Source organism: Perca fluviatilis, chromosome 9, assembly GCF_010015445.1.
Source record: "Perca fluviatilis chromosome 9, GENO_Pfluv_1.0, whole genome shotgun sequence".
Lineage (NCBI taxonomy): Eukaryota > Metazoa > Chordata > Actinopteri > Perciformes > Percidae > Perca > Perca fluviatilis.
Genome location: NC_053120.1, coordinates 26783225 through 26797011, shown reverse-complemented (window position 1 = coordinate 26797011; position 13787 = coordinate 26783225). Strand labels below are relative to the sequence as shown.

Genomic DNA, 13787 nt, shown 5'->3' with positions numbered 1-13787 from the left:
GTTTATTTATTAATTTTGTGCAGCCTACTAGGAAACATATGCATGTATTGCATTACATGGGCAGATAAATTTGTATTGTATTTATCTAACCATATATTATCAAATGCAGTGTTAGTACTGGAAGGAAGGAATGAATGAAAGCAGAATTGCAAAATCACCTGAATGGGGGCCCTTATATTTACAAAAGCCTTAAATGAATACTGCTCATGCGGAAATCTACTCCTGCACCTTTGCACCATATTTAGCATTGTTTAAGATCCTTTGCAGTGGTGATGAAGATGCAGTTTGCTAAATTCTTATTTAAATCTGATCCCACACAAATCATAAAGTGCCTTCCGGCTTGTCACTTTTGCAATATTGTACATACTGTTTCTCCGACTGTCTACGCTCTTACGGAATCCTTGCGTATAAAGGCTGCTTTTTTTGGTTTTCATTCAGAAGTGGTGACACTGACAGCTTGAGGAAAGTTTTGCAACCATTAGTTTAAATATTAGTGCTGGGTTTTGCTCTTAATGCAGTATAAAAATGTTCTTTAAACAATACACACATCATTGGTTGTATAAGCTTACTGTTGACCTTGTGGGGAGCACTTTAATGTATAAAGTTTACATGTTTATGGTACGCTATATAGTTTCCCCCAAAATGCTTTTTCCTGAAGAGCAAATGTGGCAGAATACATGCTTTATATCATACGCATGAAGAAAAAAAAACGCTTTGCAATACATTTTCAAATGACAGTATTTAATATGTACAACTTGTGTAAAATGCCTTGTAATGTTGCCAGTAGTGGTTCCTCTCATTTATACGAATATCTCATCAAAACACCACCAGCTTTTAGTGAAAGGGTCGTTTATTTACATTCATTATAAACTGAATATCTAGCATAAGGTATAATCAACTGACAAACCAGTTTGTTGAAAGTAACTAACTCTGGTTCTATTCTTTATAACTGTCTCTTTGTCTTGCAAACATGACATGTATGCTTGCAGTATTGGTTTCATCCCAACTTTGTCACTAGTTGCCGAATTGGTCTTGGCCCTCTCAGTCTTCTTCAAGTCACTCCGTGTATATCCCTCAGTAAACTAGTCAAATCGGTAGATATACCGTTATTTTTAGTTGTCAAAACTCTGCATGCATTATCTGAACAGTGTGTCCGGAGGTATTCAAACCATACTTCGACAGAGAAGTGACAACGTGTGGCAGAATTGCTACCGTTTCTTTAACCCACGGAAACTGTTTAAATAAAAAATAAATAAAAAAACTGTACATCACCGCTAGTGGTGCTGTGTGGTGTTTGTGTTGTGTAGAGTGGAGTTACAGATGACTGTGCGTGCTCTTCTTCATGCTTTAAATAACCTCCTGTTCTGAAGTTGTAGCAGCATCAACAGGCAATTTTGTGTCATTATTATTCTGTCATGAGTAATAAAGATTTTTGCACATTTGTTTGGTCTTTTTCTTTGAACACACTGCCAGGATCAACAATGTAGTATGTACTCTGCCTCAATAAATCAAAACTAAAGACTGGACGTGTTTTAAGATTGATGTATTATTTAGTCACAAATGGTGAAACTGCATATATACACACACAACAGACACTCTCTTCGTAACATTGTTTGGGTTTGAGAACAAAGGGCAGTGAAATATTGTATTAGACAGCACTGAGCTAAATTAAATTAGGTGGTATACACAAAATGAAAGAACAACTTTTTTTAAAAGACATTTTGCTTCCTAGCATTATGTACAACTTCCAACCAATGCCACTATCATTTTGAGAACCGCATTAGCCATTCAGGAGACTGCACTCCTTGCAGCTGAATTTTTGTCTAGCTGTTTTCTTTAATATTGGGCGTTTCTTCTTTCTTGGGAGGGGCTACAACTTTTTAAAGAAGTAATGTCATTTCTCAAGTGCAAAACTCAAAAAGATTGATAAATGTCAGGTTGTCCAGAGAGGTCCTATTCACTTGGTGAGGTCTTTCAGGTACTGCAAACACTGATTTGTGTATCCAGTTGCTTTTGTTGGAGCCTCTGAAAGAGTTGAAATTGTCTGCCGCACCCCTGCAATGAAATAAAAATCAAATGGTTTGGTTTTAGGCACTGGAAATGTACACAAAGCATTTAAGGTGTTAACCACTGGTAAGATAATCATCTCAGAGTCATACTAGTGACGCTGACATTGATTATTGCCCCAGTGAATCACTAACATTATCACTGCATTTAACAAGTGCACAACCACAATTTAAAATTTGGGCACAAAACACAAACTCATGACATTAGCAAAGTTGTGCCCTCTCTTTAAAAATTTTTTTTTTTTTAAATAAGGAACAAGCTTTTCATTCAGTTCTTACCAGAGTTCCACGCCTGAACAGGGGAGAATTCAACCTTAGGCATGGTTGGAAGCTGAGCCTGATGAGGGAGGGGACGTTAGTTTGAAGCAGCCAAATGCTTTGTAGTTATGCACATTATATTCCATGTTCAACACTTCAAAACCAATAGAGACATTGAGTGAAATGTGAAAAGATATCATTTTGGCTGATCACTCTTCATTCGCAGCATTACAACATCCTGCGGTTTAATAGTGCCTACCAGTGGCAATAATGATGGAGGGGTGCTTCACTAAAAAGTCGGCATATTTCTCCAGAATTACACACGGACTAGGAATATGAAACACATAATGCAATTTCAGTGGGGCATTGTGTAGAAAGAATATACAGACACTTAGCTATTGGCTACTTAGGTTACATTAAGTTGTCTACTGTTTACTGCCGTTTCTGAAAAGACACAACTGGGCAGATGAGATCTGGAGTTAACCAAAGCTCCGTACTTATTGTTCAATGTAAAATGATATTTTACTAAAAAATTGTGTTCTTTATAATTTACCAAATGAAAAAGGGTCTCGGTGTTCTGATTAGAGTTGGTATACTGCCTCTTTGTGCCTGAAATAGGCAAGTGCATTGTTATAGAAGAAGAAAGTGGAATCTGTCCAGTGTGATCAGGAAGAAATAGAGAATGAGTATCATTTTGGTTTTTTCACCGTCATTTGTAATGGAAATTACATAATCCTTTGTTTATTGACACAAAAGATGTAAGTGAGCTGATGGATATGAATCACTCTGAAAATGGTTGTTTGAAAAAGAGAACTTCAATTTGGCAACTTATTTAATAAATCCATGGGAGTTCAGGAGAAGAATTATGTATCACTAAGGGCTGGATGATTACTATTGTTGTTGCTGATTTTTGGCCAGCACAGCTGGAAGCTGTTAACGGTTGTTCTGTAAATACATTATTTCTGTCTTGTGAAGGTAACCTACAATTCCATGAGGGATGGGCTACGAGATGGCAGGACACTGAAATAACAAATATCACACCACATATGTGTCATTCTTTCATCTACTGAATGAATCATCAAAAGCTTTGTCAGGGGTCTACTGCAGGCCAATTTCTAAAACAAAGTTTGATACTAATGTGTTTGCCTGTCATATTTTCCTTCCTTGTGTTGCATTATCATGCCTACTAGCCCGTATCCAGGCCGTCCTGGATCAGAACTATGCATAAGCGATGCATCTTATCTGTACCTCCAGGCCAAAGTACTTCATCCATTCGTCTATGGCGGGGGGTATTGCAGCCTTGGCCTTCTCCAGGGCCTCAGAGCCTTGCTCACTGCTTCCCAACAGACCAGAGTCACAGGCGACGTAGAGAGCTCCTCCTGCAATGGTCAACTTGGTGGCCAGTCTGAGAATGAAAGAACAGAAGACAGTCAGGCAATAACCAAGATTACCCACCTCCGTATCCAGTCAAAACACGTCACACTGACTGAAACCACGCTTGTCGCATGTTATTTTTACTACAGTGCACCGCTTATTAAGATTGTCCTTTGACGCCAAGAAAAGGAGCAGTTGGCTAGTTAACCTTTTAGCTAGCGTTAGCGAATAAAGAAACTTGGTGTAAATTAGGCCAACGTCCAACTCCAATCTATACAAACCATTTTTACTAGTGAGTTATTGAGTCAGCTTGCTATCCAACCAGTGCACAGTGGTTGAAGATGACAGCTGGAAAGCTCTCGGGCAACTGACAGTTAACTTAGCATCAGTTAGCTAACTGGCTAATCGAGCAGCTAACATTAGCACCTACAGCAGCAATAACGTCAGGCAAATTACGGGTGAAATAAAGAAAATACTAACTTAACTACGGGCAAAATCCTTGCCGCCATGGTCCACTGCAGTTTAGTTTCCTTTAACGTACTATTATTCCAAGTACGCCAAGAATAAGCTTGAGTGAACGCTATCTGGATAGCTCTGCTGAAGGACAACCCTGTTTGATCTCTGCGTACACGGGCTGTGTCAATAAAGTTGCCCTTTCAAAAGGAAAGCATTAAGAGCCGCAGATTCGTTCTTCTGCTTTTTTGAATTTATAGCAACTTTTATCACGATTTCAACGCCTTGAGTTAAACAAAACAAATAAAACAAATTTAAGGAGGTGTTTTTGATGATCAAAAAATATAATTAGTTACTTCTGTCTGAGATCAGGCCAGGTCTCCAGGATAAGGTCAAATATGTCTAGGCTACATAATATTGAGACAATAGATATGTTTGAGACATCTTAAAAATGGGGATTTATGGAAACTTTTGGTTATTGGTTAATGAACGATAAAGGACTAATAGCAAATTATTAAAGTGGGTTTAAGAAAAGAAGGTAAACTCTGGATCCTTTGATTTGTTTAGAAAATTAGATCACAGCACAAATTATTAAAGCATTATTTCCTGGCGTAAAAGCTTATGATATATGTTGAGGAAGGAGGGTTCTTCTGTTAAAGTGAATCAATGGGTGTGAGGGAGTGTATTCAACTGAATAAAGGATTTAGATAAAACAAATTAATTTAGATTAGGATTAGGATTGGCCGTTTTGGAAAAGACAAAGTAATATCTTGCACATTAAAGGAAGGAAGCATTACGTTAAACAGTTGGCATACAATAGTTCTCACTAGAAAACGAGTTCTCCCTGACATCTGCAGATGTATGGAGGAGCATTGAAGAGGGTGAATGTTTCTAGTTTCTTATAAATTATTTTTTTAATTTAAGTTAACATGCATGTTAGATCATGGTCTGATCATGTTAATTAAATAGTCGGAAAGTGTCATAAAGTTATACATATCATGAGGTGCCTCAGTGGGTTGGCATAGGGGGCAAACTTATCTTCATTAAAACTTATTTATGTAGCAATGACTTTGTCTGTAATTGATAACTAACCACTCACTGCAACAGACTTATTATGTGGGTTCTGGCACATGTAGGTCTCAAAGGAAATGAGGAGGGGGACAGGTTAGCAAAACAAGCTCTACAGAGAGACACTATGGATTTACAAGTCCCATTAAGCAAATCAGAGGTCAAGGGAGTAGTTTGGAGTAAAGCAGGGTTTCTGCACAATTTTTATTTCACCCAAAGGTGATTGAGCATTTTCAGTTGTTGGCCCTAAATTGTGGAATAGTTTGCCACTAACAATTAGACATCCGGCCTTCATTCATACCCTTTAAAACCTATCTAAAGAACCATCTCTTTTCCCAAGCCTCTTACTGTTATTATCATCGTGAGGACATGCCTGACTACACTCTGGTTTTTATGTGTCTGTGCAATGCTGTTTGTGTTATGATTGTATCAATATATTGTTTGCTTTTACAAATATACTCATATTCTACTATTTATGCCTGTGTTTTCATTTGATAATTCCTTTGTTTTATTTTACCTCTTTGTAAAGCACTTTGCTCAATGTTTGTTGTTTTTAATGTGTGTTATTACATAACCCGGTACAGTAGGTAGCAGCATGCACCTTAAAGGTTGGTTTTTAGCCCGCCAATAAAACTAAAGAAGAAGAACAAACGCCCAACCATGGACTGTAAATATTAACAGTCTATGGTCCCAACCCTCACCCATACATTAGAAAGCTGGCCTGGCCTGTTACGCCTGGTTCAAGTTCCATGAAGCTCTTCTTATCTGAACAACACACCCCATTTACACGTCAAGAGAAAGGGAGGAGGGATTAGGGATTACATAAATGGTAGACCTAGTGTGCTCATATTCTCCGTGCAAGGCAGTTGTGGGAACTGCAATTGTGGAAGTCTGGGCTCACTCCGGAACACGTAGTGCTAAAAATTAACTACCAACAAGTTCACAAAATGGGAACTTTCACAAAAATCCTATTAGCTAGTATATGTGTTGCTTTCCTAGCTGTCAAGTGGACTGCACCCACTTTTGATGCAGGTAAGTGAGACGCAAGATCTAAGTGGATAGACTAGTTGTTGAAATACGACACTTTCGTTTAACATTTTTATGAAAACTTTTGAGGTTTGCAGAAAAATGCATTGGATTTTTGTTCAGCTGAACACAGGTTTTGCTGTTACCATATGCGATTTGAAGTCAATCTACTGAAGAGTTTTGAAGAAGAAATCAATCAATCAATCAATCAATAGACTTTTATAAATGGTTAATTTTTAGCAAACCTCTTACAGACATGTATTTTTGAGTTATATGAGTGAATGATGTAGTATTGACAGTGGAGATACGTGGTGCTTTTTCCATGGATAGGTCATATAGCTACTATGTCCACGAACTTAACATGTTGCTATTGTTGCCACCAAGTCACAGCTAATGTGATCCAAATGTTTCCAATAACTCAGGGTGTTGTATAATAAGACTAAATAATTTAATCAAATGAATCACTTTATGTAAATGGTTTAAATATATGTTGGAGAGCGTCTGTGTGTTCCACTGTGGTTTGTGCGTGGTTTGTTTCAAAAAGTTTTTGATTCAACAAGCATGCATGGTGCGCTTATTTGAGCGTTTTCTAAATGTGTAGTCGACCAATCAGATTGCCTGGTCGTAAACAACAAGTAGCCTAGATCCAGGCAATATACTGCAGCATGCAAGTGTGTTTTCATATTTAAGTTTTTCATTTTACATTGACAACATTATTGAAAATATTCAAATGTAGTTGCTTCAATAAGCAATCTCTATGTACTGCCCCATCACATCATGGTCTACAGGCCCCACACTGCAGTACAGCGCAGCCTCAACCACATGGTCCACACACTTTAATATGGACCATGTAAACCCATCATGTAACTGTTGTAGTGATGGGATGCTGTGTATGCTTACTGTTCTGCATTGCTCAAAATATCTATGTATAATGAGGATGAAAGTGTAAAGCTCCCCTGGGGAAATTTAGGAAAGGAAGCACAAACTGAGTGAGTAATTGGTGATAATCTGACATGCTTTCCGCTTGTGACTGAGGCCTTACCAGAAAGAGAACGCAGCATTTATCCATGCTGTGAGGAAGCAGTGTATAAGTTGAGGTTTCGCAAGTAATGAAATGATATGGTTTGAGTAAAGTGGGGTAATGTGTACAGTTTTCAACAATTACAACATCAAATGTCACCTTGTGAAAAGCTACAACTACGGCCCTAATGAAGATAATATTTTAACATTTAACAAGACTGCATCTTACAAATGCTGAATGAAACCTAATGATTTGTTTAAGATACACTCTGCATCTTTAGACATACAAAGGTGCAAACTGTGGAAATAACAGGAGTAAAAATAATAAAAGGTGCTGATATGCCTCCATATGAAGGAGTGTTGAGGTTGGGGGAAAAAAGTAGCAGTTACCTCCTGGACATAAAAAGCACAGTATTAGGTTAATAAATAAACAGGATATCTGACTACTTTATTACCTCATATACTGTAAAGAGGAGACTGATGATTGTGGCTATATGTTCCACCTCTGTGTCAGAGTCCAATGAGTCAAGGTTGTTAAGGTTCTAAATGCCCTTTCAACCGAAAGAACCTTTATGGGACTTTGATTAGTTCATCTTTTTATGATAAAAACCCTTGTGTTGAATGATTCTTAATAAAATGGGGATCATTGTGTTCTGCTCTGATATAACAGTTTAATGTCATCAAATCAATCAATTATTAAAGTTCTCATATTATGCTTTTTGGCTTTTCCCCTTTCCTTTATTGTGTTGTATATCTTTTTGTGCATGTTATAGGTTTACAAAGTGAAAAAGCCCAAAGTCCACTCCAACTCCAACAGAAAACACTGTTCACAAACTGCTCCAAACAGTTCTATTGTAGTCCAGCCTTTACTTCCGTGATGAACGCTCGTCACTTTGTAACACGTTATAATGCTCACCTAGCTGCTAGCGTGGCACCCCCTCATACAACTGACTAGTGTGCGACTCCCAACAAAGATGCAACAGAAGTGGGATTTCTCACAGTGGGATTTGTGCAGTACAACTAAAATATAGTGTTTTTTGAAAATGAATCCACATAAACCTATTCTGGTAAAACCTCTAAATACAATTATGAACCTGAAAATGAGCATAATATGAGCACTTTAAGTTTATATCAATTACCAGTTGGCACAAATACCTGTCGAGGCAAAATACCAGTATTGTTATCGAAATGTCCAAAGTGTATCAGTGACAGTCAAATTTAAATGTTTATTAATTTCCATCAACTGTGTTCACAGTACATATGAGAATGTCTTTGTTTTTGTGTGTTTCATGTGTCCTTCAGAATCTCTCAGAGGTGCCAGGGTGTTGGTGACTGGGGCCAGTACGGGTATTGGTGAACAAATGGCATATCACTACGCCCGCTTTGGTGCCCAGATAGTAATTACAGCAAGGAGGGAGAAAGTGTTACAGCAGGTCAGTGAACTTAACAACATAAAAATGAACAAACCAATACATGTATAAACCAATAAATGCTTACTGGCCTATAGGTAAGGTAGTCACTAAGGTAGTCATCCACTGATACAGTTAAACCTAAGGTATTGAAAAAAATGTTTGTTTAACATTAAAACATGATTTATAAAATCATGCCAAATTTATTTTATTTTAATAGCTTAGTATTGTATCCACTCAAAAGTTATGTTTAAAGGCTTTAGGCCGCCCACACGTTATTGTAGGCACAGTTTATCATCTTTAATTTATACAATATATGTAGTAGGGTGTCCCTGATCCATCTCTCTGTGTTAAGGGGTCCTTGGCTTAAAAAACATTGAAGACCCCTGGGTTAAAGCTGTAGTGTGTATAGTGTCTGTTGCCCCCATGAGGAATTCTAAGTAATGACAACAACACTGCACATGATAACAGCCTTCGGTGATTGCACACCACCCCCGCAGCTGCTAGTAGCGCTTACCCAGTCCACTCAAGGAGGACACGGAGGATTAAAAAACATGATGGACTTCAGAAGAGGTTAATGTATTGTAATAGTTATGTCTCCAAAGCTGAGCGCTGCTGTTGTCCTTTCTCAGCGGTAACGTAAAACACTTGAGCTTCTGCGCGTGAATGCCGCCGGACTACACCCTTTTGTAAACATAGCTATGCTGAGAAATATGGAGAGAGTTTTGTGGAGCTGATAGGCTTATATAGCTTTGTAACAATTCATTTGGCAATGGCTTGAATGTACCGGACATTCATTTATATAAAATAGTTGCGCACTATAGCTTTAATAACACACATTCTTCAGTTAGATGAAGTGCCTGCATTAAGCCACAAGTGTTTTCTATACTCATTTCTGCAACTGCATTTGCTCTATTCTTTCCAATCTTTGCTTATAGGTAGCAGAAAAGTGCCTGAGTTTGGGAGCCCAGAAAGCTCTCTACATAGCAGCAGACATGGCCAGTGAGTCAGATCCCGACAAAGTCGTAGATTTTGCTCTGGAAAAACTCGGAGGGTTGGATTACTTGGTTCTGAATCACATTGGACCGAGCCCCTTCAGCATGTGGGAGGGAGATGTAGAGCACACCAAGTGGCTGATGAAGGTAGTGCATCATTTTGATAGTCAATCAGCACATAAAATGAGGGGAATGCACTGATCTCTGTGTTTTCCAAAGGTCAATTTCTTCAGCTACATTCAGATGGCTTGGAAAGCTTTGGCCTCCCTTGAACAAAGCAAAGGATCACTGGTGGTTGTTTCATCGCTTTTAGGTAAGTTTGCCACATAATTTTTATACATGTTGATGAAAGCAAACTGTATGAAACATAAACCTTTACATACATTATTACTTTCACCCATTAATTCCAAATAATGTATAGTTTTTCTATTCATTTTAACAATATAGTTTTTATTAGATTAATAGTAATATATAATAATAATAATAATAATAATAATAATAATAATATTTATTTATGTATATATATATTGTATAGCACTTTTTCTTAACAAAGTGCTTGCCAAAGAAAAGAAAACTGAAAAGACAAAAACATACTTGGTTAGACCACACCATTTCGAAAACATGTGGACTTTCAAAGTTTATTCTTGACCAGCATTTTACACCTCAACATCCATTCAGCTGTTGTGGTGCTTTTGATCTCATCACATGATCTTCATCAGCCGTCATGAGATTGTAGATGTTCTAATCCCCTCTTCTTTTAGGGAGTTTTTTATGATTCACAAAGTGCTCCGAAAAAAGTCAACTGAACACTGCCGAAGTTCATCACATGATCAAAATCTCCAGCAACAGCTATTAAATGGACATTCTAGTGAGATTGTTTTGAAAAATGATTAGAAATGTTTAAATACTACATTTCTTGGAAATGTTTTACATTCTGTTTTTACTCTGATGGATTAGTGTGTTTTATTTGCTGTTTCATCATCTAGGAAACGTCAAAAACAATAGTCAGGATTTGTGCTCCTTAGATGAGTTTATAAGTAGACCCGGCCACAAGGAAATTTTGTCCTAACTTATAAACATTTAGGAAATTTTAAAATGCTGATGAATCCCACATCCAAATTTGTACATATGCACTAGTTAAGATCCAATCTGTGAGTACCTTCTTATGTTTTACATCTACATGTTTGACAAATGTGTATTGGAAACCCGACTCATAGTTATTGATGCTTCACAGGTAAAATGCCCAGTCCCTTCGTGGCACCGTATACCTCAACAAAATTTGCCTTGAATGGTTTTTTCGGGGCCCTTCAGCATGAGCTGGCGATGAAGAAGAGCAATGTGACCATCTCTATATGTACACTGGGGCTCATTGATACTGAATCAGCTATGGAGAAAGTCAGGTTAGTCCAAGTGATCACTGATACTTTTATTATAGGCTGTAATTTTTTGGCATTGTCTTCACTGAAGAGCTTATTTTTCTGTCTCCTAGTGGAGTCACAAGTGTACCAGCCTACCCTGCCACAGATGCAGCCTTGAACATCATCATAACAGGAGCTACGAGACAGCTGGAGCTCTTCTACCCTTGGTTCACCCACATTTTGACTGTGAGCAAAGACTGGTTCCCTTCCATCACAAACTATGTCATCCAGAACTCCTACAATTACAACCCATGAAAAAGATTAATTCTGTAATTGATATATTCCATTACACAAATTTAGACGTAAAGGTGCATTATACGACATTCAGAACATTAAAATAGCAGCCAACAACTATTTGCTATGTAAAAGATATATTGGAGTGATGGCGTCCTGAGCAGAGAATGAAGGCACACTCCGTGTGTGAATGTTGGTAGCTGGGCCGGCTCAGGGTCCATGTGAGTGCATGTTAGTCCTTCTCTTTGAAACTGTTGGCCCTCTCCATCCTCCCTCCCTTCGTGTTCAGGTCCCACTGGTTCGCTGCTGCTCTGCGCTGCACTGCCCACTAGCCAGGCGTGCACAGGAGAGCAGTGCTTATATGGCGGTGCTCATACAGCGGTAACCCCTGATAACACGATCCGTACCCACATTGGCTGGACAGCGCCATTGCCATTAACACCGTGCAGCACTGTTAGCCGCCGCCATTTAGACTCAACCACCAAGTACACATGTAGCAGAGTCGCCTCCATGTGTGCTTGTGACGTCAGAGGTGAGAGCCGTTTGCAGGCAATCAATCCCGGCCCAGACTCTGAATGTTGCATAGAGCACCTTTAATATTCTAATACAACCAGACGTTCTGTCCCAAACTTTCCAGGTAGAAAATAATGTTCCGAACAGCCAAATGGTTCAGGTTACAATATGTTAAAATAAAAACTAATTAATAGAAAAGTTGTCTTCTTTTCTTTGTTTTGCTTTTGGGAGAGGTCCAGTAATAAAAATGAAAAATGAAAAAAGCTTATACCGGTAGAGTGGGTTTGTTTCATGTTGGCCTACATTAAAGACATTTAAAAAGGGTTAGTTTTTATCTGTAAAGCACAGCCACCAGCCAAGGCACCAATAGTCATAATGTGCCAAAAGAGATTTGCAACAAAAGGATTCCTGGCTAGAAATTGATCAGAGATGCTGTGATCAGAGTATTAAACACTTAAACACTCAGCCACCAGGACACCCAATGAACAGTTTCATTGAGGTCCAAATAAAAAAATTCACATTTGTAAGAATCAAGTAAATACTCCATACCATAGCCTGAAAGGAATAGTACTTTAAATGTCCACATGGGGGCAGTAGTGCCAAAGTAGTGAAGTTAGGTTGGAGTCCATTGTCTGTAAAGAAAATCCTTAATAGCAGACTATCATGCATTTGATGGCATTGTAGCAAGTTGGTTTGAAACATTTTTCTCATAAATACTGACTTCTTTGGATGAAAAAATAATTGAGTCCCCTGTGTTTACAGATTGAATCATCAGATTTTTTTTTCCAAACCTCCATCACCATATCAATCCTCACCCTCCCTGTTCCTTTTCCTGTCTTCACTGTTCTCCACCCCTGGATTCCTCTCCATCTCCATTCTTCTCTATTTCACTTAGTTCCGTCTTTCCAAAGCTGGCCACAGTAGGCGTTGCAGACTTCCTACAGAGCAGGACTTTCTCAGCGGGTTCCTTTGTGTCTTTGTTCATCATCCTCTAAAAGCACCACAGGCTTCCTGTGAAGCTGTTGGCTCAATCCATCCTGGTGGTCTTTTCTTCATTGTAATACACCCCAGAGGTTGTACCCTGCTGATAAAGTGATTTTCTACTGTATACCCGGAGTGAGTTATCTTTGTCAAAAACCAATGCCTCGCTAAAAATATATGGGCATTTGCAAAGTTGAGAAACAAAATGAAGAGCACTTTTCCTGGATGCATGTGAATGACGCCACACTTTTTGCACAGTTCACTCGCACCTTGCTTTGTGGTCTTTCGATTTATACGGCTGTTCGCATTGTTCTCTTTGAGGATTGTGGAAATGGTATAATCTCCCTGCAAATGTTTTGGAAAGAAAAAAAAGTCTCTTGCTCTTTTTGTCTCCTTCTCTGTGTGTGTGTGTCTCTCTCTCTCTCGCTCTCTCTCTCTCTCTCTCTCTCTCTCTCTCTCTCTCTCTCTCTTGCTCACACACACACACACACACACACACAAATATGGTGGGGCCTGGGGAGGAGAGCAGGCATGGCCTGGGAGAGCAGCCAGAAACACCTGCAACAGATTAGTGTTCCTAATGCTAGGTAATAAATCCTCTCACCCTTCTCTAGCATCTCCATCTCCACCAAGCATTGATCTTACAGGCTGAGGAGCATCCACCCACAACACACACTCACTGCAACACACACAAAATATAGTATCAAACACTGAAATGTTTTTGCATCCATGGATGCATTTAGTTTGTTTTTCTCAGATATTATCCACTGCTGTGCATGCAGCAAAGGAAACTACACATACACCATGTATAACCAACATCAGCATCGTGGAGGTTTTCCCCAGGGTTTAACACTGGGCTCTATATCAAGATCAAACATTTTCATTATGACTGCCAACAGCCAAGGCCAAGACCAAAGCTGAGGCTGGTTGCTTTACTGACTACACATAAAACTTGAAAGGTGGCAGACTGAT

At 38.7% G+C, this 13787-nt stretch overlaps 2 protein-coding genes across 2 annotated transcripts; one reads left to right on the top strand and one right to left on the bottom strand.

The window, feature by feature from the left end:
• Positions 1-724: 724 nt before the first annotated feature.
• micos13 (mitochondrial contact site and cristae organizing system subunit 13) lies at positions 725-5283 on the bottom strand. Its single transcript, XM_039810192.1, has 5 exons — positions 5251-5283; positions 4179-4351; positions 3573-3729; positions 2346-2403; positions 725-2055 (listed from the first exon to the last, which is right to left on the bottom strand). The coding sequence occupies exons 1-5, from the start codon at positions 5281-5283 to the stop codon at positions 1958-1960; spliced, it is 519 nt and encodes a 172-aa protein (XP_039666126.1). The 3' UTR covers positions 725-1957.
• Positions 5284-6039: 756 nt separating this feature from the next.
• hsd11b1la (hydroxysteroid (11-beta) dehydrogenase 1-like a) lies at positions 6040-12032 on the top strand. The gene is made up of 6 exons (XM_039810247.1): positions 6040-6251; positions 8568-8698; positions 9613-9816; positions 9889-9982; positions 10904-11069; positions 11159-12032. The coding sequence occupies exons 1-6, from the start codon at positions 6167-6169 to the stop codon at positions 11340-11342; spliced, it is 864 nt and encodes a 287-aa protein (XP_039666181.1). The 5' UTR covers positions 6040-6166; the 3' UTR covers positions 11343-12032.
• Positions 12033-13787: the final 1755 nt, after the last annotated feature.

Excerpts from the sequence above, each read along its gene's own strand:
- micos13 (XM_039810192.1), bottom strand. The coding sequence starts at position 5,283 with ATGTGCCAGAACCCACATAATAAGTCTGTTGCA. Across the intron at positions 4,352-5,250 it reads CACATAATAAGTCTGTTGCA|GGCAACTTTATTGACACAGC; the intron begins GTGAGTGGTTAG and ends TCCTTTTGAAAG. Across the intron at positions 2,056-2,345 it reads TGTTCAGGCGTGGAACTCTG|GGGTGCGGCAGACAATTTCA; the intron begins GTAAGAACTGAA and ends ATTTCATTGCAG.
- hsd11b1la (XM_039810247.1), top strand. The coding sequence starts at position 6,167 with ATGGGAACTTTCACAAAAATCCTATTAGCTAGTATATGTGTTGCTTTC. Across the intron at positions 8,699-9,612 it reads GGGAGAAAGTGTTACAGCAG|GTAGCAGAAAAGTGCCTGAG; the intron begins GTCAGTGAACTT and ends CTTTGCTTATAG. Across the intron at positions 9,817-9,888 it reads ACACCAAGTGGCTGATGAAG|GTCAATTTCTTCAGCTACAT; the intron begins GTAGTGCATCAT and ends TGTTTTCCAAAG.